The sequence below is a fragment of the Malaclemys terrapin genome, chromosome 13, assembly GCF_027887155.1.
Source record: "Malaclemys terrapin pileata isolate rMalTer1 chromosome 13, rMalTer1.hap1, whole genome shotgun sequence".
Taxonomy (NCBI): domain Eukaryota; kingdom Metazoa; phylum Chordata; order Testudines; family Emydidae; genus Malaclemys; species Malaclemys terrapin.
In genome coordinates, this window is record NC_071517.1 from 39,062,949 (window position 1) to 39,087,499 (window position 24,551).

General features: G+C 46.9%; 1 protein-coding gene and 1 long non-coding RNA gene across 2 annotated transcripts in view; one reads left to right on the top strand and one right to left on the bottom strand.

Moving 5' to 3' along the window:
* LOC128847371 (butyrophilin subfamily 1 member A1-like) overlaps positions 1–17,612 on the bottom strand; it is a 35,502-nt gene extending 17,890 nt beyond the window's left edge. Inside the window, exon 1 of the mRNA XM_054046760.1 lies at positions 17,603–17,612. Within this exon, the coding sequence (XP_053902735.1) occupies positions 17,603–17,612 (10 nt within the window). The remainder of the gene's footprint in view (positions 1–17,602) is intronic.
* A 2,921-nt stretch (positions 17,613–20,533) lies between these two features.
* On the top strand, positions 20,534–24,202 carry LOC128847266 (uncharacterized). The gene is made up of 3 exons (XR_008446883.1): positions 20,534–20,753; positions 23,616–23,902; positions 24,092–24,202. It is a non-coding gene; the product is annotated as an uncharacterized LOC128847266 (long non-coding RNA).
* Positions 24,203–24,551: the final 349 nt, after the last annotated feature.

A 24,551-nucleotide genomic window follows, 5' to 3' on the forward strand; every position in this document is an offset into this window, starting at 1 on the left:
GCCCCCCCAAGCGCTGCACCGCCCAAAGCCCCACCCCCCTGAGCGCCGCGCTGCCCAAAGCCCTGCCCCCGAGCGCCGCACCACCGAAACAAAAAAAACCCCTCCAGCACTGCCCCAACGAAACAAAAAATAAAATAAAATAAATAAAAACCCGAGCACCGCCCCGCCCCACGGTGCCACCCCAAGCACGTGCTTGGTCGGCTGGTGCCTGGAGCTGGCACTGGGTAGAAGGGATCTGGCTCTGGAGCTGTGGCAGAAACTTGATCCAGATGACAGGAGAGGAGAGAGAAAATATAAAGATAAACAATGTACTGAATGTAACATAGTTGCAATGATTTAAGACAAGCTGGATACAGAGAAAATGGAAAATTCTGAACAGGATACATTATTGGCCAAGCAAAAGAAGGCCCTTTACGCAACTTAATTGAATTTCTGTGTCACACAATAACTTTTGAATGCTGCAGCTGATGAATTCCAGCATTTCATGGAACAATCTACACAGCAGTGGGTGGAACCCTCTTAATTTTAGGACAAACTCAGAAAACCAGACAGGGGGAATGGGGCACACATGGGCCCCTGGCATCTGTTTACAAAAGCCATCAGTTTTAATCAGGTCTCCAATTGTCTATAGATAAAGAACCAGCTGATGGCTGCCATTCACACCTTCCAACATACCAATAATCCACCATCCCATCTCCTGATTAATGAGGGGATAGGGTTGACCTAGGAGAGAAGGCCTTAAAAGCCAGAGGCTAAGTGACCAAGGGGAGCTAGTGAACAGGGGAGTTTGAGGGGGAGTTTGTGGGAGGGAGACGTCATAAAATCTCTATGACTAGGAAGGGCCACATTGCCAGTGCCAGCGCTGCTCCTGTCTCCTCCACCTGCACCTGTATCCAGACACACAACCTAACCATGGATGCCTCTACCCAGATCATGGTGTGGATTTGCAGAGACTGTGGCCTGCATTTCCCACTCACAGAAAGCCAGACTGGGGGGACCATCCAGTGTGAGAGGTGCCTGTTGGTGCAATCTCTCAGGAAGTAGTGGACGAGCTACAGGAGGAGGTGACTAGGCTGAGGAGCATCTGAACCCATGAGGAATTCCTTGAGAGTATTCATATGGAGACATCCAAGGCTGAGGAAGATATCCAGCTACAGAGGACTGCTGTCACACCACCAGGGGAGGAGGATATGGCTCTGATACAGGGAGGACACTGGCTGCCGGTTACTTCTGGCAGCAGGCAGTTCTCCACCCCTACTCCCAACCCACACACCATGGTGATGGAAAACCGATATGCTGCCCTGGCAACGAGTGATGAGGAATCACCCCAAAGGTGGAGGAGAGGAAGCCATATACCCCCAAGGCTGGGAGGATCGCAGCAACCACTCACAGGAGGAAATGTAGGGTAGTGATTATTGGTGACTCTTTTCTGAGGAGGACGGAGGCACCCATCTGTCGCCCTGACATGGCATCTTGGGAGGTCAGCTGTCTGCCAGGGGCCCATATTCGAGACGTTATGGAGGGATTGTCAAGGATCATCTGGCCCTCTGATTACTACCTCATGCTACTCATCCATGTGGGCACTAATGATACTGCGAGGTATGACCCTCAGCAGATGAGAAGTGACTACAGGGCTCTGGGAGTAAGGGTGAAGGAGTTGGGAGCACAGGTGGTGTTCTCTTCGATCCTTCCGGTCAAGGGTAGGGGCCCAGGCAGAGACAGATGTCTCCTGGAGGTGAATGCCTGGCTGCAAAGATGGTGTCACCAGGAGGGCTTTGACTTAATTGACCACGGGGATGCTGTTCCAGGAAGAAGGATGCTAAGCGGAGATGGGATCCACCTATCGAGGAAGGGGAAGAGCATATTTGGATACAGACTGGCTAACATAGTGAGGAGGGTTTTAAACTAGGTTTGAAGGGGGCAGGTGACCAAAGCCCACCGGTAAGTCAAAAACATGGAGAAAGGGTTGGAATCTGGGGGGAGGGGGGCCGGGGCATGGGCTGTTATAGCAGGGATAAGGGAGATAAGACAGAATGGGGGGGCCAGAAATCAAATCAGTATCTTAGATGTCTGTATACTAATGCAGGAAGTATGGGGAATAATCAGGAAGAACTCAAAATGCTAGTAAATAAACACAACTACGACATAATTGGCATCACAGAGACTTGGTGGGATAATACGCATGACTGGAATATTAGTATAGAAGGATACAGGTTGCTCAGGAAGGACAGGCAGGGAAAAAAAGGGAGGAGGTGTTGCCTTATATATTAAAAATGCATACACTTGGACTGAGGTTGAGATGGAAATAAGAGATGGTTGTTGAAAGTCTCTGGGTAAGGGGTAAAAAACAAGGGTGATATCATGGTAGTGATCTACTACAGACCACCTAACCATGAAGAAGAAGAAGAGGTGGATGAGACATTTTTTAAACAACTAACAAAATCATCCAAAGCACAGAACTAGGTGGTGATGCGGGACTTCAACTACTCAGACATCTCTTGGGAAAATAACACAGCAGGGCACAGATTATTCAACAAGTTCTTGGAATGTATTGGAGACAATTTTTTATTTCAGAAGGTGGAGAAAGCTAATAGGGGAGAGGCTGTTCTAGATTTGATTTTGACAAATAGGGAGGAACTGATTGAGAATTTGAAAGTGGAAGGCAGGTTGGGTGAAAAATGATCATGATTCTAAGGAATGGTAGGCGGGAGAACAGCAAAATAAAGACAATGGATTTCAAGAAGACAGAATTTAATAAGCTGAGGGAGTTGGTACGTAAGAGCCCATGGGAAGCTAGTTTAAGGGGAAAAACAATTGAAGACAGTTGGCAATTTTTCAACAAGACATTATTAAAGGCACAAGAGCAAACTATACCACTATACCACTGCATAGGAAAGATAGGAAGTATGGCAAGAGGCCACCCTGGAGAAACCAGGAGATTGTCAATGATCTAAAAATCAAAAAAAGACTCCTACAAAAAGTGGATCTAAAAATCAAAAAAAGACTCCTACAAAAAGTGGAAACTAGGTCAAATTACAAAGGATGAATATAAACAAATAACACAAGAATGTAGGGACAAAATTAGAAAGGACAAGACACAAAACGAGATCAAACTAGCTAGAGACATCAAGGATAACAAGAAAACATTCTGCAAATACATTAGAAGCAGAGGAAGACCAAGGACAGGGTAGGCCCATTACTCAATGGGGGGTGGGAGGGGGAACAATAATAGAAAATGTGGAAATGGCAGAGGTGCTTAATGACTTCTTTGTTTCAGTTTTCACCAAGAAGGTTGATGGTGACTGGATGTCTAACATAGTGAATGCCAGTGAAAATGAGGTAGGACCAGAGGCAAAATAGGGAAAGAACAAGTTAAAAATTACTTAGACAAAATTGGATGTCTTCAAGTCACCAGGACCTGATGAAATTCATCCTAGGATACTCAAAGAGCTGACTGAGGAGATATCTGAGCCATTAGCGATTATCTCTGAAAAGTCATGGAAGACGGGAGAGATTCCAGAAGACTGGAAAAGGGGAAATGTAGTGCCAATCTTTAAAAAGGGAAATAAGGACAACCCCAGGGAATTACAGACCAGTCAGCTTAACTCCTGCACCAGAAAAGATAATGGAGCAAATAATTAAGCAATCAGTAAGTAAGTACGGCATTTGGTCAGCTTCTTAGGAAAGGAATTTGCAAGTTAAGTGCCCAATCAAGAAACACTTAATGGACAATGGACCTTGGAAGAGTCCAATTCACATAAGAAGTGTACCTGAGGATTTTCAAAGTAGCATGGGAGCAATGGCTGCCACCTGTAAAGTTCTGAGTCATGCATGGACATGTGACTTGCCCATGTGACTCCAAAACTCCATCTTGCAGCTGGATTATGCATAGGAGAGAGGAAGGGGTCTCCACCCACAAGAGAAAGTCTATTTAAGCCCCTGGAAACCCCTCCATTTTGTCTTCAGCTGGCTCAAGAGATAGCCTCTCCACCTACAAAGGATACCTGAAAGAAACTGGAACAAAGGACAGTAAGCACAGGGGTGTGAGTGATTGCTGGCCCCAGACTAGAAGGAGGTTAGTCTGTAAAAGAAGCTTACTGGAACATCTCTGAGGGTGAGATTTCATCTGTAATGACTTTCTTACTGTATTAGGCTTAGACTTATGTGTTTTATTTTATTTTGCTTGGTAATTCACTTTGTTCTGTCTGTTATTACGTCAAACCACTTAAATCCTACTTTTTATCTTTAATAAAATCACTTTTTACGTACTAATTAAACCAGAGTATATATTAATATTTAGGGGGGTGGGGGCGGCAAACAGCTGTGCATATCTCTCTATCAGTGTTATAGAGGGTGAACAATTTATGAGTTTACCCTATATAAGCTTTATACAGGGTAAAACGGATTTATTTGGGGTTTGGACCCCATTGGGAATTGGGCACCTGAGTGCTGGAGACAGGAGCACTTCTTAAGCTGTTTTCAGTTAAGCCTGCAGCTTTTGGGGGTTGTGGTTTGGACCTCGGTCTGTGTTTGTAGCAGGCTAGCGTGTCTGGCTCAACCATGCAGGGCACTGGAGTCCCAAGCTGCCAGGGAAAACGGGCTTAGAGGTAGTCTCAGCACATCAGGTGGCAGTCCCAAGGGAGTTTCTGTGATCCAACCCGTCACAGGCTGTTTAATTTGGACATTAGGAAAAACTTCCTAATTGCCAGGGGGGTTAAGCACGGGAATAAATTGCCTAGGGAGGTTGTGGAATCTCCATCACTGGAGATTTTTATGAACAAGGTTAGACTAGTAGTGGGCAACCTGTGGCCCACGGGCCACACATGGCCCCTCAGGGTAATCTGCTGTCTGGCTGCCAGAGTTTGTTTACATTTGTACGGCCGCATGCAGCTCCCAGTGGAAAGTTAAAAAATGTTTAAACAAAAATGATTTTTTCATTAGAAAATGACTTTTAGAAAAAAACATTAAAATTAATTTTCCTATTATTGGAATGGAATGAAATGATGCTAAATGAGAATATATATTTCAAATTGATTCAAAATAGGAATTCTAATAAAATCAAAACATTTTATTGACCCCTCCCCTATTCTTGCTAGAAGAAGAATAAGAATGATTGAAAAAAAGAAAATAATTTTGCCTCAATAATATTTGATTAAAAATGAAAAAGTCTATACAATATTAAACCAAACAAAAGTGAATTATAGTGGTAAATGTGTTTTAAAATTATTTTTTTCTATCTTTAGACATATAGATTTCCTCAGGAAATCTCCCCTCCAATGACTGTTCACACAGTAGGAGATGATCTGTCAACAGATGGATAAATATGCCTTTTTTTTAAATTATGTCAGGAAATCCCTATTCAGAAGTGCACTTGATCTCATGATCTGCTTTAGGCACATGCTTAATTGCCCCTCATTTCCGAAGGAGAACGGGATGCAATTTTCTGTTTTGATTGATCGTGGAAATACTTTCAAGGGGAAAAAAAGAAAATGATCAGAAACAAAAGGATTCAGCCCCACAGTCAGAGGTAGATAACTAACGTTAACAGGCAGAAAGACAGAACACCTGGGAGTGGCACAGTAAATCTCTTCCAGTATTCTCAATACAGGAAGTTATTTGTTACAAATCTCCCTGGGACATCACTGAGAACAAGATCGGGCCCAGTGGTCTTGAATGAAACATACCCGCAAAAGAAACAAATTAATAATTCAACATCCTGCACAAATCTCGAGTTACACTGCTAGGACAATAATCTGAAAAGCACTGGAATGTAAATCATTGTGAATGTACTTGTAATGTAGTGTTTCCATAACGAGTAAAACAAATGTCATAGGATTATTTAATCTTTGTGTTATTAAAAATATATCCAAGCAATAAGCAGTATATATGAGGGGATATAAGGAGACATTTTGAAGTTAAATTTACCTACCTGATTGTAAAACTCCTCAGAAGAATCAATCTTCAGGCCAGGGTGTGCTCAGACCTCATTTCTTTTGGTGAGATAGTCACTTAAAATGTTAATTATTTCAGTTTATCGAGTTGCACAGATAATTCTGTCTATGAAATACCACAGAGTTTTCTCATTGCTTTTCCTTGCACTGTTTAAAAGAAATCTTATTGTGTTCCCAACATATAAATGTGCTTCCTTCTTGCAACCTTTGCCACGATGGAAAGCAAAAGTAATGTGTGACATTGTGCAGTCTACATGGTTTTATAAATATTTAATAAGTGAATATAATGTAACTGAAATATGCTTCATGCAAAAGGTCTCTTGTAAGGTATCATTACAAAGCTTATAATCTACTGAGTGTGATCATCCTATTTGTATAAATGTACCACTCTTGTATATGGGACTAGAAATATGAAATATAACTCTGAGGGCCTATTGTAATTATGCAAAGTGCGGGCCATTAATAGTGGTTTGGAATCTTAATGGCTCCCATCAACCAGGACAATTGACTGGGCCTCTGTTTGCAAGCAAGCCTTCCTATGAGTCAGGCTGGGAGGAATGAAGGCTTGCGGTCTTACAGCGACTTGTGATCATGTCACATGAACTGGAATCCATCTTTAACCTGGTTCTTTTCCAGTCGGGGGGGGGGGGGGAAACCCAGAGGGGCAAAGGGTTCCCGTCTTATGCAAAAAGATATATAAAGGGGTGCAAGAGAACAAAGGGGGAGAGGAGAGAAGCCATAATGAAGAATCCCCTAGCTACCACCTGAGCTGGAACAAGAGCTGTACCAGGGGAAAGAATTGTGCCCAGGCCTGGAAGGTGTCCAGTCTGAGAAAAAAATTTACTGAAGCATCTCTGAGGGTGAGATTATCTATATTCAGTTTAATTAGACATAGATTTGCGCATTTTATTTTATTTTGCTTAGTGACTTACTTTGTTCTGTCTGATACTACTTGGAACCACTTAAATACTGTATTTAATAAAATCCCTTTTTTACTTATTAATTAACTCAGAGTATGTATTGATACCTGGGGGAGCAAACAACTGTGCATCTCTCTCTATTGGTGTTATAGAGGACGAACAATTTATGAGTTTACTCTGCATAAGCTTTATACAGATTTATTTGGGTTTAGACCCCATTGGGAGTTGGGCATCTGAGTGCTAAACACAAGCACACTTTTGTGAGCTGTTTTCAGGTAAATCTGCAGCTTTGGGGCAGGTAATTCAGACCTTGGGTCTGTGTTGGAGCAGACGGGAGTGTCTGGCTCAGCAAGACAGGGTGCTGGAGTCTTGAGCTAGCAGGGAAAACAGGGATAGAAGTAGTCTTGGCACACCGGGGGGCAGCTCCCAAGGGGGTTTCTGTGATCCAACCCATCACATAATTCTAAAACAATGAGGAGTCCCTGTGGCACCTTAGAGAGTAACACATTTATTTGGGTATAAGCTTTCGTGGACTATAATCCACTTCATCAGATGCATGGAGTGAAAAAAAGTAGGCAGATATAAATATACAGCATGAAAAGATGGGACTCGCCTTACCAAGTGGGTAGGGTTACCATACGTCCGTTTTTTCCCGGACATGTCCGGCTTTTCAGCAATCAAACCCCCATCCGGGGGGGAATTGCCGAAAAGCCACACATGTCCGGGAAAATGCCGGCCGGCACTTCCTCTCCCATGGCGGCTCTGCTCCGCTCCTCCCCTCTCAGATTTACAGAGCCAAGCTGCCCGAGCCAGCGCTACTGGCTTCGGGCAGCCCCCCCCCTGCCTCCGGACCCCGAGCCCCCGGCCAGGCACTTCTCCTACCCGGCTCCAGCTGAGCTGCTCCCGCGGTGCAAGGTCCGGAGGCAGGGGGGGGCTGCCCGAAGCCGGTAACGCTGGCTCGGGCAGCTCGGCTCTTACAGTCTGAGAGGGGAGGAGCCGAGCAGCTCAGCTGGAGCCGGGGAAGGGAAGTGCCCAGCCAGCTCTGGGTCCTGAGGCAGGGGAGGGCTGCCCAAAGCCAGCAGCTCGGCTCTTACAGTCTGAGAGGGGAGGAGCAGAGCAGCTGGAGCCCAGGTAGGAGAAGTGGGGTCCGGAGGCAGGGGGGGGGGCTGCCCGAAGCCAGCAGCTCGGCTCTTACAGTCTGAGAGGGGAGGAGCAGAGCAGCTGGAGCCCAGGTAGGAGAAGTGGGGTCCTGAGACAGGGGAGGGCTGCCCGAAGCCAGCAGCTCGGCTCTTACAGTCTGAGAGGGGAGGAGCAGAGCAGCTGGAGCCCAGGTAGGAGAAGTGGGGTCCGGAGGCGGGGGGGGGGGGGCTGCCCGAAGCCAGCAGCTCGGCTCTTACAGTCTGAGAGGGGAGGAGCAGAGCAGCTGGAGCCCAGGTAGGAGAAGTGCCTGGCCAGCAGCTGGGGTCCGGAGGCAATGGGGCTGCTCCAAGAGTCAGGGAGCAGCAGCAGTCGCCGGAGCCTGCTCTAAGGTAAGCCAGGGATGCTAGCAAAGCTGGGAGTACCATGCGCCACTGATTGCACAGGTGGGGGGCAGCGCTGGGGGAGCTGCTCTGGGGAGTCGCCAAAAAGCACTGACTGTGGTGGGGGAGGAGGGGAGGGCAGTGTGAAAAAGGCAGGAGTGTGCAGAGGGATCAGAGCTCTGGCTGCGATGGGCATCGGGCTGCCTTGCCTGCAAGTGGATCAGAGCTCCTGGGGCTGGGGTGTGCTGTATGGCACTCAGCTCCCCATTTGTGATGAGACACAGCAGTGTGGTGGATCACTGCGAAATACCTGCCCAATCAGAGCTGTGGGGGCAGGACTTGCAGGGGCTGGCTCCGACAGCTCCCATTGGAGCTTTTCCCAGCCAATGGGAGCCACTGAGCTTGGCTTGTGGCGTGCCCAGCACGTGGAGACCCTGGCTGCCCCTGATCCTAGGAGCAAACACAATGCCAAAATGAAAGTGTAAATTCACTGCAGAACTAAAGACGAAGTTCCCATGTTTTCGAAGTGATAGAGATGAATGGGAAGCTGAGTGCATGGTATGTAGACCTGGTACTTACATCTCTGTGAAAAATAAAGGTGCTAATGATTTACAAACTCATGTGGACTCAGACAAGCACAAAAAAGCAGTTCAAGGAGAGAGCTCATCAACAAAATTGACAGATTATTTTGTAAAACCAGGCAGCGAATCAGAGGATGCTGTTACTGCAGCAAAGGGTGCGTTTGCATTTCACACTGTTAAGCATCATAATAGCTTTAAGTCAACGGATTGCACATCTGTCTTGTTGAAGAAGACATTCCCTGATTCTGAAGTGGCACGGAAATTTTCAAGTGCTAGAACCAAGACAGAAGCAATTGTTATCTCTGTGCTTGCACCGCATTCTGTTGATGTTGTTCTGAAAACATTTGAAGAAAATGACATAGCTTACTGTGGAGTTGCTACAGATGGAAGCAATCACGGTTCAGTGAAAATATTTCCAGTAATTATTCAGTATTTCAACTGGAAGAATGGCGGTTTGCAGTCAAGTTTGATTGAGGTCCAGAACACACCTAATGAGACTGCCGACACAATTGCTCATTACGTAAAAGAAACGCTTGAAAAAAATGGTTTGTTCGAGAAGTGTATTGCATTTACAGGTGACAACTGCAATACAATGTTTGGAGGACACCGGCGTGATGAAGATGGAAAGAACGTGTTTGCAAACTTAAAGAAGTTGTTGCAGAAGAGAACATTAATTGGTGTGGGTTGCCCAGCACATATTTTGAACAACTGTGTTCACCATGCAGCAGAAAGAATGAACATTGACATTGAGAACATTATTTTTAAAATTTACCAGTACTTTCATATCTACACTGTCCGAACTGAGCGACTGAAGGAGTACTGTGAGTTTGTTGATGTTGAATACAGAAAGCTGCTTTCTCATAGCAAGACACGATGGCTGTCATTATTTCCGGGCATTACAAGGCTGATACAGATGTTTCCAGCCTTGAAGTCATTCTTTCTGTCACAGGACAAACCACCCATAGTGCTTAAGACATTTTTTGAGTATGAATTAAGTGAGATTTACCTCTGGCACATGCATTCACTCATGAGTGTATTCCAAACTTACATCCAAGAAATCGAAAGGGAAAGCAATTCTGTTGTGGAAGTGCTGAACAGTTTGAACTCGGTTCAGACTATCCTTCTTGAACGCAAGACTCACAACTTTATGTCCCTGAAAGTTAAGGGACTACTGGCACAAAAGCGCATGGAAGGAATTGATGAAGAGTGTGACAAATTCTGTGCTGAAGTGAATAATATGTACAGCAGATGCTTAGAATATTTGGAGATGTGGCTTAGACCCCTTGAAGACTTCTCTTGTTTCAGGTGGATTACCCTGAGTGAGACACCGAATTGGAGTGATGTGGAACCTTGTATCAAGTACCTGACCGATAAGGGGATGCAAATTGATGACGTGAAGTGTTTTGATCAGTACAGCAACCTGAAGAAGTTTACAGAAAGTTGCAACAGTGATGAAGAGTTCAGTAATTTGCTAGCACACCAGAAGTGGACCAAATATTTTGAGAAATCCAAAAACATTGAGTGTCATTCAGAACTGTTAAAGATTGCACAGTTTTTCTTTGCTATTCCTTCTCACAATGCAAATGTAGAGCGAATTTTTTCACTGATGCAAAGCCAGTGGACAAAGGAAAGGACCAACTTGAATGTTGAGTTGTTGAAAGGAATTCTACTTGTACAGTACAACTTCAGACAAACTTCTTGTAAAGACTTTCATGCCTTCTTAAAGAGCAATCAACCACCGCTGAGAAAAATGCGATCTGCAGAGAAGTATGCGTGGGCACATGAGGAGAAAGAAAACTGAAGAACTGGTGAAAGGAAAGGACTCACTACATATAAAGAATTACGTTTTAGAATTAAAGAATTAAATAGCTCAAAATGTCCAGGATTTTACCCGTCAGGGAGGAGAACTGGGTGCTCCAAGGCATCTGGGGAGCTGGGAAACAGAACAGTGTGAGCTGCGTGTCCTGACCGCTCCCAAAAACTGAGCGCCGGGGCAGATCCTCCACTGAGCAGCTTCATTAAAGTCATGGGAGTCTATACTAGTGGAGTGCCTGACTTTAGAATTGGTGCAGTTGTTTCGTGTGGCTGGGAGGGAGGAGGGGGAATGTGGGGTGCTCAGGGGAAGGGGCGGAGACTTTGGGGAAGGGGTTGGAATGGGGGCAGGGAAGGGGTGGAGTTGGGCGGGGCCGGGGGCGGGGAAAGGGGTGGGACCGGGGGAGGGGAAGGGGCAGAGTTGGGGCGGGGCCGGGGCCCCGTGGAGTGTCCTCTTTTTTCAATGTTCAAATATGGTAACCCTAGAGAACTACAACTCCCAGCGGCCCCTGCGACACGACCAACCTGCCCCTGTGAGGCAGCAAGCCGTCGGGGGAGGGAGGGCGCAGGCCCCTGTCCTTTGGGTGGGGGGTGTCTCTGGGCGCCGCTCGGCAGCCATCGCAGGGCTGGGGGGCACCCCAAGGGGGGTTGTGGACGCCAGCGCATTGCGGGGAGCCGGCACTGTCCGGATTTGCGTCCCCCTGGGGCTGGAGCTGCGCCCCGGCCCCGGGCACCAGTCACGTAGGGTTACCATACGTCTGGTTTTTCGGCAATCAAACCCCCGTTCGGGGGGAATTGCCAAAAACCTGTGTGGTGACGACACAGGAAAGGAAATAGAACACCAGGTTTCTGGTAGCTAGAGAGCTTCGAAAGCCTCAAGCAAAAAGCCTCCCAGGAAAACTTTTCCTGGGGTTTTTATTCTTCTCCTTACTTTGTTTACAACTCTTCTTAGTGGTTACATTCTTATGCATGAAGAAAACATGCTGTGTACAATTACATAAAATAGCAAACCCATCTCTTGTGCACGTGAACACCAGCTGCAAGGGTGATGTCAGGTTGCCAATAAGTTTCCCAAATACAGACACTGGGACAAGGTCACTCCTGCCTCGTTGCCAAGGGAACAGTTTGCTGTTCTCGTGGGCAGACGATTCGGGAACAACACATTCCTACAAGCCGAACGTGTCCGGGAAAAATACCAGACGGGCACTTCCTCTCCCGCGGCTCCTCTGCTCCTCCCGACTCAGACTTCGGCTCTGTTTAAGAGCCAAGCTGCCCGAGCCAGCGCTACCGGCTTCGGGCAGCCCCCCTTGCCTCCGGACCCCAAGCCGCCGGACGGGCACTTCCCTTCCCGGGCTCCAGCTGCTCTGCTCCGGCGGCGCAGGGTCTGGAGGCAAGGGGGCTGCCCGAAGCCGGTAGCACTGGCTCGGGCAGCTTGGCTCTTAAACAGAGCCAAAGAGTCAGGGGAGGAGCAGAGCAACTGGAGCCCGGGAAGGGAAGTGCCCGGCCGGGGGCACAGGGTCCGGAGGCATAGGGGCTGCCCAAAGCCCGAGCGCTACCGGCTTCACGGGTTTGCCGGGCAGCCTCCAGACCCTGCGCCCCCGGCTGGGTTCTTCCCCTCCCGGGCTCCAGCTGTGCTGGGGAAGCGCCGGCCGGGGGCACAAGGTCTGGTGGCTGCCCGGCAAACCGTGAAGCCGGTAGCGCTTGGGCAGCCCTTTTCGTGTGGCTGGGAGGGAGGAGGAGGAGTTAGGGCGGGGACTTTGGGGGAATGGGCGGAGTATGGGGCGGAGTTGGGGCGGGGCCAGAGATGGGAAAGGGCCGGGGCCAGGGCCCGTGGAGTGTCCTCTTTTTTTATTTTTTAAATATGGTAACCCTACAAGTGGGGGGTCAGTGCTAACGAGGCCAATTCAATTAGGGTGGATGTGGCCCATTCCCAACATTTGACAAGAAGGGGTGAATATCAACAGAGGGAAAATTATTTTTTGTAGTAACCCAGCCACTCCCAGTCTTTATTCAGGCCTAATTTGATGGTTTCAAGTTTGCAAATTAATTCCAGTTCTGCAGTTTCTCGTTGGAATCTGTTTTTGAAGTTTTTTTGTTGAAGAATGCCACTTTTAAGTCTGTTATTGAGTGTCCAGGGAGATTGAAGTGCTGCTCTACTACTGGTTTTTGAAGTTACATAGGGTTACCATATTTTGTGCCTCCAAATGGAGGACACTCCACGGGGCCCCGGCCCCGCCCCCACCCCGCCCCCACCCCGCCCCCACTCCGCCCCCTCCCCAAAGTCTCCGCCCCCTCCCCTGCTTCCCGCGAACATTTAATTTGCGGGAAGCCTGAAGCAGGTAAGGGGGAGTGTGGGGGGAGGAGGCGCGGCCCAGGCTGGCCCCCCGGCGGCTCCAGCCTGGGTCGGCTCGGGCCCTGGGGTGCCGGCTCCGGCCGACCACCCCCGGCCCGCCCAGCACTGCCGGCCCCCGGCGGCCCAGCGCACCCCCCGGCGGCCCGGCCCCGCGACCCCGGACCGGCCCGCGGCCCCGCGGCCCAGCGCACCCCCCCGCGACCCCAGACCGGCTCCCGGCCCCGCGGGCCCGGCCCGGACCTCGGACCGGCACCACACCCCTGGCTCCCCGCCCGGCACCGCGCCCGGCCCGGCACCATGCCCCCGGCCCCGCGACCCCGGCCCGGCCCCGCACCGTCCCCGGCCAAAGAGGCCCCGGCCGAGCCCTCCCTCCCTCCCGATTTTCCCGGACATGCCCGGCTTTTGGGGATTTCCCCCCGGACGGGGATTTGAGCCCCCAAAAGCCGGACATGTCCGGGAAAATCCGGACGTATGGTAACCCTAAGTTACAATTCTTGATGCCTACTTTTTTTTACTCCGTGCATCTGACAAAGTGGGTTATAGCCCACGAAAGCTTATGCCGAAAAAATTTGTTAGTCTCTAAGATGCAACAAGGACTCCTCGTTGTTTTTGCTGATACAGACTAACATGGCTACCACTCTGAAAAAAGTAATGCTTTAACTAGAAAAGTTGGAGTCATTTCATCGGCTGTGTAGGGAGATTAGAGTCTTCTCTTAAAGGAACAGCTACAGTCCTGCTGAGCTGGAAGGGTCTGTCCCAGCAGACTCAAGCAATTGGGTGTCCCAAGTGATCTGGATCCGGGAAGGATATTGAAGAGAGATATTGTTCTTCCTGCTTTTCTGGGGACTACAGTAAATTGAATGGCCAAACAAACTAAGGAACAAAGGCAGAGACAGCACAGCTGCTTCTGGCCCCTGGAACCCACCGGGCTCGGTCTGCTGCTGGCTTGTGCGCTGCAAGGGGGCTGCTGAGCTCAGCTCTCCTGAGGGGTGTGGGGAAGGGTCCTGCCTCGGTGGAGGAATAACGCAGCCCTCCCTAGACCGCTTCGGCAGAGCATTGCAGAGAACGGCCATGGCTCTGGGTGTCTTGGGCCACCTGAATGCCGGAGTCTGCTGGCTGGGCATGGACCCCTCCAGCTCAGCAGGCCTGTGACTGTTTCTTTAAGAGAAAAGGCTAATCTGGTCACATGACCGCCTGTGTGACTTTCCTTTCGCTTTCCATCTCGGGCAGTGCTGTAAAAGGAAGGCCCCGTTCTCTGCTTGGAATACAAATATTTCTTTTCAAAAGGGCGAGGAAAAGCTGAGAAAACTGCAGCTATTTGGTAGCCAGGGCATTAGCCCTAGAATGTGATCAACTGAAATAGTCACTTACAATGTAAATCATCTCAACAAGACGAATGAAGTTTGATCACCCCCTGAAGACTGGAAAACTTCACAGAAGGACCAGTCAGGTAGGTTAACTTTGCTTCAGAATGATTCCTTATATCCCCGTATATATACTGCTTATTGCTTGGCCAGATTGTTAATAACACGAAGATTAAATAATCCTGTGACATTTATTTTACTCTTTATCTAAACAGTATATTACAAGTATATTCAAAATGATTTACATTCCAATGCTCTTCAGATTATTGTCACTCGAGATTTGTGCGGCAGGTTGATTTAGTCATTTGTTTCTCTTGCGGGTATGTTTCATTCAAGACCACTGGGCCCGATCTTGTTCTCAGTGACGTCCCAGGGAGATTTGTAACAAATAACTTCCTGTATTGAGAATACTGGAAGAGATTTACTGTGCCACTCCCGGCTGTTCTGTCTTTCTGCCTGTTAACGTTACAGTTTCCTACCTCTGACTGTGGGGCTGAATTGTTTTGTTTCTGATACTTTCAAGGGAAAAAAGGAAAATTATTTCCACAATCAATCAAAACAGAAAATTTTTGTTCTCCTTCTGAAATGAGAGGGAATTAAGCATGTGCCTAAAGCAGAATATGAGCTCTGCTATCCTGCTGAATAGGGATTTCATGACATAATTAAAAGAGGCATATTTATACATTGGTTGGCAGACGATTGGAGAGGAGATTTCCTGAGGAAATCTGTAAAACTAAAGGTAATAAAAAACCCTAATTTTAAAACACTATTTTACAATAATTATTCACTTTTGTTTTGTTTGAAATAGTGTATACACTTATCATTTTATATCAAATGTTATTGAAACAAAATTATTTTCTTTTTTCAATCATTCTTTTAGCAAGAATAGGGGAGGGGTCAATAAAATGTTTTGATTTGGTTTGATTAGAATTCCTATTTTGAATCAGTTTGAAATATATATTCTTGTTCAGCATCATTTCACTGAAAAATTAGAAACATTCAAATAATAAGAAAATTCATTTTTAATGTTCTTTTTTAAAAGTCATTTTCTAATGAAAAAATCATTTTTGTTTAAACATTTTTGAACCGCAGCCATGTGCAGCCCGTGGGCCGCAGATTGCCCACCACTGGTTTAACCTGTTCTTAAAAATCTCCAGTGATGGAAATTCCACAACCTCCCTAAGCAATTTATTCCAGTGCTTAACCACCCTGGCAGTTAGGAAGTTTTTCCTAATCTCCAACCTAAACCGCCCTTGCTGCAATTTAAGCCCATTGCTTCTTGTCCAATCCTCAGAGGTTAAGAAGAACAATGTTTCTCCCTCTTCCTTGTAACAACCTTTTATGTACTTGAAAACTGTTATCATGTCCCCTCTCAATCTTCTTTTTTCCAGACTAAACAAACCCAATTTTTACAATCTTCCCTCATAGGTCATGTTTTCTAGACCTTTAATCATTTTTGTTGCTCTTCTCTGGACTTTCTCCAATTTGTCCACACCCTTCCTGAAATGTGGCATCCAGAACTGGACACAATACTCCAGTTGAGGCCTAATTAGCGTGGAGTAGAGCAGAAGAATTACTTCTCATGTCTTGCTTACAACACTCCTGCTAATACATCCCAAAATGATGTTCTCTTTTTTTGCAAAAGTGTTACACTGTTGACTCATATTTAGCTTGTGGTCCACTATGACCCCTAGATCTCTTTCGACAGTACTCCTTCCTAGGCAGTCATTTCCCATTTTGTATGTATGCAACTGATTGTTCCTTCCTAAATGGAGTACTTTGCATTTGTCCTTTTTGAATTTAATCCTATTTACTTCAGACCATTTCTCCAGTTTGTCCAGATCATTTTGAATTTTAATCCTGTCCTCCAAAGCACTTGCAACCCCTCCCAGCTTGGTATCATCCGCAAACTTTATAAGTGTTCTCTCTATGCCATTATCTAAATCATTGTTGAAGATATTGAACAGAACCAGACCCAGAACTGATTCCTGCAGGACCTCACTCGTTATGCCCTTCCAGCATAACTGTGAAACACTGATATCTACCCTTGGGGAATGGTTTTGTAACCTGTTTTGCACCCACCTTATAATAGCTCCATCTAGTTTGCATTTCCCTAGTTTGTTTATGAGATGGTCATGCGAGACGGTATCAAAAGCTTTACTAAAGTCAAGATATACCAGGTTGACCACTTCCCCCCTATTCACAAGGCTTGTTACCCTGTCAAAGAAAGCTATCAGTTTGCTTTGACACAATTTCTTTTTGACAAATCCATGCTGACTGTCACTTATCACCGTATTATCTTCTAGATGTTTGCAAATTATTTACGCCATTATCTTTCTTGGTACAGAAGTTAAGCTGACTGGTCTGTAATTCCCTGAGTTGCCCTTATTCCTTCTTTATAGATGGACACTGTATTTCCCCTTTTCCAGTCCTCTCGACTGTCTCCCGTCTTCCATGAGTTTTCAGAGATAATCGCTAATGGCTCAGATATCTCCTCAGTCAGCTCCTTGAGTGTTCTAGGATGCATTTCATCAGGTCTTGGTGACTTGAAGGCATCTTATTTGTTTAAGTAATTTTTAACTTGTTCTTTCCCTATTTTGCCTCTGATCCCACCTCATTTTCACTGGCATTCACTATGCTAGATGTCCAGTCACTACCAACCTTCTTGGTGAAAACTGAAACAAAGAAGTTATTAAGCACCTCTGCCATTTTCACATTTTCTATTATTTTTTTCCCCACCCTTGAGTAATGGGCCTACCCTGTCCTTGGTCTTCCTCTTGTTTCTAATGTATTTGTAGAATATTTTCTTGTTACCCTTTATGTCTTTAGCTAGTTTGCAGGGCCGTCCTTAGAATTTATGGGCCCCTATGCAGTATAATTAAACTAGTGCCCCTATGGGGGGGGAGGGATGAGGCAACAAAGGATACCGAGTCGCCCAACCCGCCTCATGGTAGTGGAGAGTCACAGATCCCCACAGACACACCCGTACCCTCTCCCTCATGCAGAATGCGCGGCGCCGACGCATTCGGCTTTGTGAATACAGCCCCTGCCTAAGGAGACTGCAGTGTGCACTGGGTGTGCGGGAGCCAATCCGCTCTTACCTGCTGTCATGGATGGTGGGTGAAGCTGCCGCTTGAGGAGGTTAGCTCCCCAGCCCACCTGTAGCCATACTCCACTCCTGCTCTGCCGCAGGCCCCGCCCCCACTCTGCTCAGGCCCCACCCTCTCCCCACTGTATCCCTCCTCTCTTCCCTCCCGCTCCCTGATCACCCCTTCCAGCCAAATCCCTGACCCCAAATTAAGCAAATGACATTTGAAAAAAAAAAACCACTCTTCTGCAATTTCTTTGTAAAGAAAATGGAGCATGTTTTCCACTGCATGCCAGAAGGTGAAGCCTGGACATGCAGAAGGTACCTAATTAAAAACACTAAATTTGGGAATAAAAAATGTCAGTCACGGGTTTTTTGATATACCCTGAAGTTTGTCAGACATTTATTTGCAAAAACTTTGTAATAAGGGCAAGTCAGCTGTCCTGCTGAATACAACATTAAATATTATGGAATACATGATGCAGCTCTTCTCTGTTTTACATTTGCTTAATCAGTATTTCTAAGCTGATTTTATATTTTAAATGTACTCTTAAACCTTCATAAAGTAAGCATTCCAGATTACTACATATTTAACTCACTGAAACAAAGACATTATTTTAAATTAATCAGTCACAGAGGTTTAGTGTGTTCATAACAATGTTCATTGCTTTTAGAAAGAGGGAACACTAATTTACTTTGTGTGAGCTCCATAACAATGGACATGTTTATGAAATCTCACCAACTTAAAAACAATATGTTTCCAAAGATTTTAGGCATAACAAAGGATTTTATATCTTACTAAGGTACTGATTTTACTAGAGGGTTCTCTTAAAACTACACCTCTACCCCGATATAACGCGACCCCATATAACACAAATTTGGATATAATGTGTTAAAGCAGTGCTCGGGGGGAGGGGGGGCGGGGCTATGCACTCCGGTGGATCAAAGCAAGTTTGATATAACGTGGTTTCACCTATAATATGGTAAGATTTTTTGGCTCCCGAGGACAGCGTTATATCGAGGTAGAGGTGTAGTTCATCAGATAGTCAAAAGTAAAGAAAGGGAAACTCGTTTGTCCAGCTATCTGGCAGGAAAGGGGTATTGTCCCTTTAAGGGCTCTCTTCAACAGAGGGGTAAAGGGAGAAAGGGATGGACAGAAAGGACAGGAAGACTTTGGAAGCAAGTTTTTTGTACTATAGTAATTAAAATTAAAATGTGTATTTTAGATAAGGGTGGTGTTTTGATCGGTTTATTTAAAAAAAAATATGTCTGAAGGTCCAAGCATTTAAGGTTAAAGATGAATAGTCAGATTGTGCATGTAAAAATCTATACAAGGATTTTTTTAGAGATGTGATTTTATAATCTTCAGCAACACACCAATGAAATATTTTTAAAGCAAATTTTAAACTAAGGTCCTGTAGACTAACATGTTCTGAGTAAATATTACAGTAATCCACAGTAAATTCAGAAACTGACAGTATATACCTAGGGGTTGGCAAATGCCTGTTAAATGGCTTCATTACCACTTGAATGGCTCTTTCAGTGTTGTGCTAATAGGTCTGACAGGCTGGAGGCTTTTTCACTTTTAAGGGTACGTCTACACTTACTTCCTGGTTCAGCGGCAGGCAATCGATCTTCTGGGATCGATTTATCGCGTCTTGTCTAGATGCGATAAATCGATCCCGGATTGATCCCAGAAGTGCTCGCCGTCGACGCCGGTACTCCGGCTTGGCGAGAGGAATATGCAGCATCGACGGGGGAGCCTGCCTGCCGCATCTGGACCCGCGGTAAGTTCGGACTAAGGTACTTCGAATTCAGCTACATTATTAACATAGCTGAATTTGCGTACCTTAGTCCGAAGTGGGGGGTTAGTGTGGACCAGGCCTTTGTTACTAGATCCTGTCAGTAGTAAGACTCACCAGGCTGCAGCCGCTAGTTGTGGGAGCCTGCAGAAAAGGTCAGAACAGGGACTGGAAGAGGCGGGAGGATGGATACTTAGACCCAGGGGTTCCCCAAATTTTCAGGTGCCCTAAGCAGCCGCGTATGCTGCATATGCCTAAGGACGGCCCTGCTAGTTTGATCTCGTTTTGTGCCTTGGCCTTACAAATTCTACATTCTTGTGTTATTTGTTTATATTCATCCTTTGTAATTTGACCTAGTTTTCACTTTTTGTAGGACTCATTTTTGATTTTTAGATCATTGAAGATCTCCTGGTTAAGCCAGGGTGGTCTCTTACCATACTTCCTATCATTCCTATGCAGTGGTATAGTTTGCTCTTGTGCCCTTAATAATGTCTCTTTGAAAAATTGCCAACTGTCTTTAATTGTTTTTTCCTTTAGACTGGCTTCCCATGGGATCTTACATATCAACTCCCTGAGCTCGCCAAAGTCTGCCTTCTTGAAATCCTTTGTCTTTATTTTGCTGTTCTCCCTCCTACCGTTCCTTGTAATCATGAACTCTTATTTCCATCTCAACCTCAGTCCAAGTGTGTACATTTTTTAATATATAAGGCAACAAATACCTCCTCCCTTTTTTCCCTGCCAGTCCTTCCTGAGCAAGCTGTACCCTTCTATATCAATGTTGCAGTTATGCGTATTATCCCACTAAGTCTCTGTGATGCCAGCTATGTCATAGTTGTTTATTTACTAGCATTTCAAGTTCTTCCTGCTTATTTCCCAGACTTTCTGCATTAATATACAGACATCTAAGATACTGATTTGATTTCTGCCCCCTCTCCCCATTCTGTCTTCTCTCCCTTATCCCTGCTATAACAGCCCATGCTTCCCCCCCCCCCCCCAGATTCCGAACCTTCTCCCAGGTCTCCATGTTTTTAACTTACCTGTGGGCTTTGGTCACCTGTCCCCTTCAAACTTAGTTTAAAGCCCTCCTCACTAGCTTAGCCAATCTGTATCCAAATATGCTCTTCCCCTTCCTCCATAGATGAACCCCATCTCTGCTTAGCAGTCCTTCTTCCAGGAACAGCATCCCGTGGTCAAGGAAGCCGAAGCCCTCCTGGTGACACCATCTTCACAGCCAGGCATTCATCTCCAGGATGCCTCTGTCTCTGCCTGGGCCCCTACCCTTGACTGGAAGGACTGAAGAGAACACCACCTGCGCTCCCAACTTCTTCACCCTTACTCCCAGAGCCCTGTAGTCCCTGCAAGGTATGACCCTCAGCAGATCAGAAGTATCATTAGTGCCCACATGGATGAGTAGCATGGGGTAGTAGTCAGAGGGCCCGATGATCCTGTAACATCTTGGATACGGGCCCCTGGCAGGCAGCATACTTCCTGGGATGCCATGTCAGGGCGACAGATGGGTGCCTCCGTTCCCCTCAGAAGAGGGTCACCAACCACCACTACCCTACGTTTCCTCCTGGGAGTGGTGGCTGAGATCCTCACAGCCCTGGGGGTACATGTCTTCTCCTCTTCAACCTTTGGGGGTGATTCCTCATCGCTCATTGCCAGGGCAGCATAATGATTCTCCATCACCATGGTGGGTGGGTTGGGAGTAGGGGTGGAGCGCTGCCTGCAGCCAGAAGTAACCAGCAGCCAGTGTCCTACTTGTGACAGAGCCATATCTCCTCCCCCCAGTGGCATGACAGCAGTCATATGTAGCTGGATAGCTTCCTCAGCCTTGGAAGTCTCCATATGAATACTGTCAATGAATTCCTTGTGTGCATGGATGCTCCTCAGCCTGGCCATATCTTCCTGTAGCTCTCCCACCTGCTTCCTGAGAGATTCCACAAGCAGGCACCCTTCACACTGGATGTCCCGTTTCCGCCCCCCCCATCCCCCCGCTCCCCAGCCTGGCTTTCTGTGAATGGGAAATGCAGGCCACAGTCTCTGCAAATCGACACCAGGATCTGGTTAGGCTGTCTGTTTGGATGTAGGCGCAAGTGAAGGAGACAGGAGCAGTGTTGGCACTGGCGATGCAGCCCTTCCTAACCATAACAATTATAGTATTACTCCCTCCTACAAACTCCTCTCTTTGCGGTCCATTGGTTGCTTAGCCTCTGGCTTTTGGGGCCTTCTCTCCTAGGTCAGCCCTACCCCTCATTAATCACACAGGGGGAGAGTGATCACAAGGCTGATTGAGGCTGATCAAGGGAGCAAAGGTTCAAACTGTCCCCAAACACACAATCCCACTTCACCCAGTTGACCCTGTAACTGAAATAACCTGAAAGAAAAAGAAAAACACAAACAGCCAAATAAACTCACTCAAACTCACATGTCTACATAGACTCCCTAATGCATTAGACACCTTGATAAGTTGCAAAGGGCCTTGGCCTGGATCTACAAAGGGGCTTAGGTGTTGCAATGCCCAAGTTTTCAGATGATATCAAACTGGGAGGGATTGCAACTGCTTTGGAGGACAAGGTCATAATTCAAAATGATCTGGACAAATTGGAGAAATGGTCTGAGTTAAACAGGATGAAGTTTAATAAAGACAAATGTAAAGTGCTCCACTTAGGAAGGAACAATCATTTCACACATACAGAATGGGAAGAGACTGTCTAGGAAGGAGTACAGCAGAAAGGGAACTAGGGGTTATAGTGGACCACAAGCTAAATATGAGTCAACAGTGTGATACTGTTGCAAAAAAAAGCAAACATGATTCTGGAATGCATTAACAGGTGTGTTGTGAGCAAGACACGAGAATTCATTCTTCTGCTCTACTCTGCGCTGGTAGAGTATTGTGTCCAGTTCTGGGCACCGCATTTCAAGAAAGATGTGGAGAAATTGGAGAGGGTCCAGAGAAGAGCAACAAGAATGATTAAAGGTCTAGAGAACATGACCTATGAAGGAAGGCTGAAAGAATTGGGTTTGTTTAGTTTGGAAAAGAGAAGACTGAGAGGGGACATGATAGCAGTTTTCAGGTATCTAAAAGGGTGTCATAAGGAGGAGGGAGAAAACTTGTTCACCTTAGCCTCTAAGGATAGAACCAGAAGCAATGGGCTTAAACTGCAGCAAGGGAGGTCTAGGTTGGACATTAGGAAAAAGTTCCTAACTGTCAGGGTGGTTAAACACTGGAATAAATTGCCTAGGGAGGTTGTGGAATCTCCATCTCTGGAGATATTTAAGGGTAGGTTAGATAAATGTCTATCAGGGATGGTCTAGACAGTATTTGGTCCTGCCATGAGGGCAGGGGACTGGACTCGATGACCTCTCGAAGTCCCTTCCAGTCCTAGAATCTATGAATCTATGAACTTTTAGACACCTTGAAAATCACTGGAGTCCACAAAGCCTGGGTTAGGCTCCCAGGGTCCCTCTACAATGAATGGGGGAGAGATGCACCTAAAAATGGGATCCACACAAACCAAACTAGGTAGCCAATGGGAGATACCAAGGAGAGGGTGTGTCCTAAGCCCCTCCCTGGTGCTGCAGGGAAGTGCCTATCTCTGCTAATGACCCACAGCTGGGAACCCCTATCCTGGGGTCTGGGGCCTAAGGCTTCTCTTGATACAAGCACTGGGGGGAGGAGGAGCTGCTGCCTCCCTTACAGTGCTTAGCCCATCGGTTAGAGCGTTCCCCTGGGATGTGGGAGACTCAGGTTCAACTCCCCCTTCTGCCGGGGGGGGCAAAGGATTTGAAGAAGGTCTCCCACCTCTCACAAGATTGCTGTAATCACAGGGCAATGGGACATTCCAATGTGGGGATTCCTCAATCTCTCCTGCCGAGATTAAAAACTTAAACAGTCACTGGGCAGAGAGACCAAGTATGTGAGAATGACGCTGTAGTTTGGCAGTCAGGGCATCCTCCTAAGGGACGCGGGGTCCTGTCCACCTGCCCCAGTGATGTAGTTTCAGAACTGGGCTCAGGCATGTGTGAGGGATTCAGTGACAGTCTGAGAGCTGCAGTGTCCTCTCAGTGCTGCTCAGTGCTGGACTTACGGGGGGGAAGAAAGGACAAAAGTAGCTTTTTGCCAACTTTCTACTTGCCCCAATTCCTGGGGCTGCCAGAAGCCAGTTCAGATCCTGGTATTATGTAAAGCAGCCTCAGGACTTCTCCATCTTGCCCCAGCAGGCAGCAGCCCCCAAGGGCCATCACATCTGAGGGGGATCAGTGGAGTTCAGCAGCACTCCAGCCACACCCTTTCCATCCCACCACACCCCAACAACCCTTCAACCCTGGGGAGACGGGGCTGCAAGGGGGTGACTAGAGCTGGTAGCTTTACACCACCTGAGGATTCCCTTACGCTGACAGAATTCCCAGCTGGATGCCTGCACTGGCTTTCCGGCCCCTCGGCACTGCTGGAGAGGCACAAAGGGACCAGGGTAACATCAAAGATCTGGCCAGCTTCATGCAACAATGTATACAAGAGTGTAAGAGGTTTAATGATACATTTAGTCTTGTTTTCATAGGGCATGGCATGTTTGTAAGCTTCTGCCCTGTGTACTGCAACACACTCTGTGTCCTGTAGCTTATTCGCTGCACTTGTAGAGAAATCCCAGCAGTTTGCTAACACAGGTTTGGTTTCATTTGTTTCTCCTGTTGTTCAGAACAAGTTATAATGAAGAGGAGGATTTTCTCATTCTTTCGTGGCTTCACTGTGAGCTCCTCTCTGCCTGGCTATGTCGTTTTCTTCATTGCTCTGCATATTCACAATTTGGCATCAGGTGGGAATTTCTACTTATCCATGAGATTTCTGCCTGCGCATATACCTCCTCCTTCTAAACGTACCAGTTCTCTCACATTACAGCCTCATGTCATTCACCATGTCTGTTCACCCTGGAAGACTAGGCAAGTCACAAACTGGCCCTTTTGTTCCAGATTTTTGGCTGCATTCTGGTACCATCACTCCAGAGAGCTGCTTGGTCCTCCCAGCCAAGAATTTTCCCCTCTTGGGGTTGGTATTTCCCTGAGGGACATGTGGCTGGTTTAACAGCCCAGCCCTGCTCCCTGTCCGCCCCTGGCACAGGAGTATCCTGGGAGTGCTTGGGGCCTAATTTGCAAAACTAC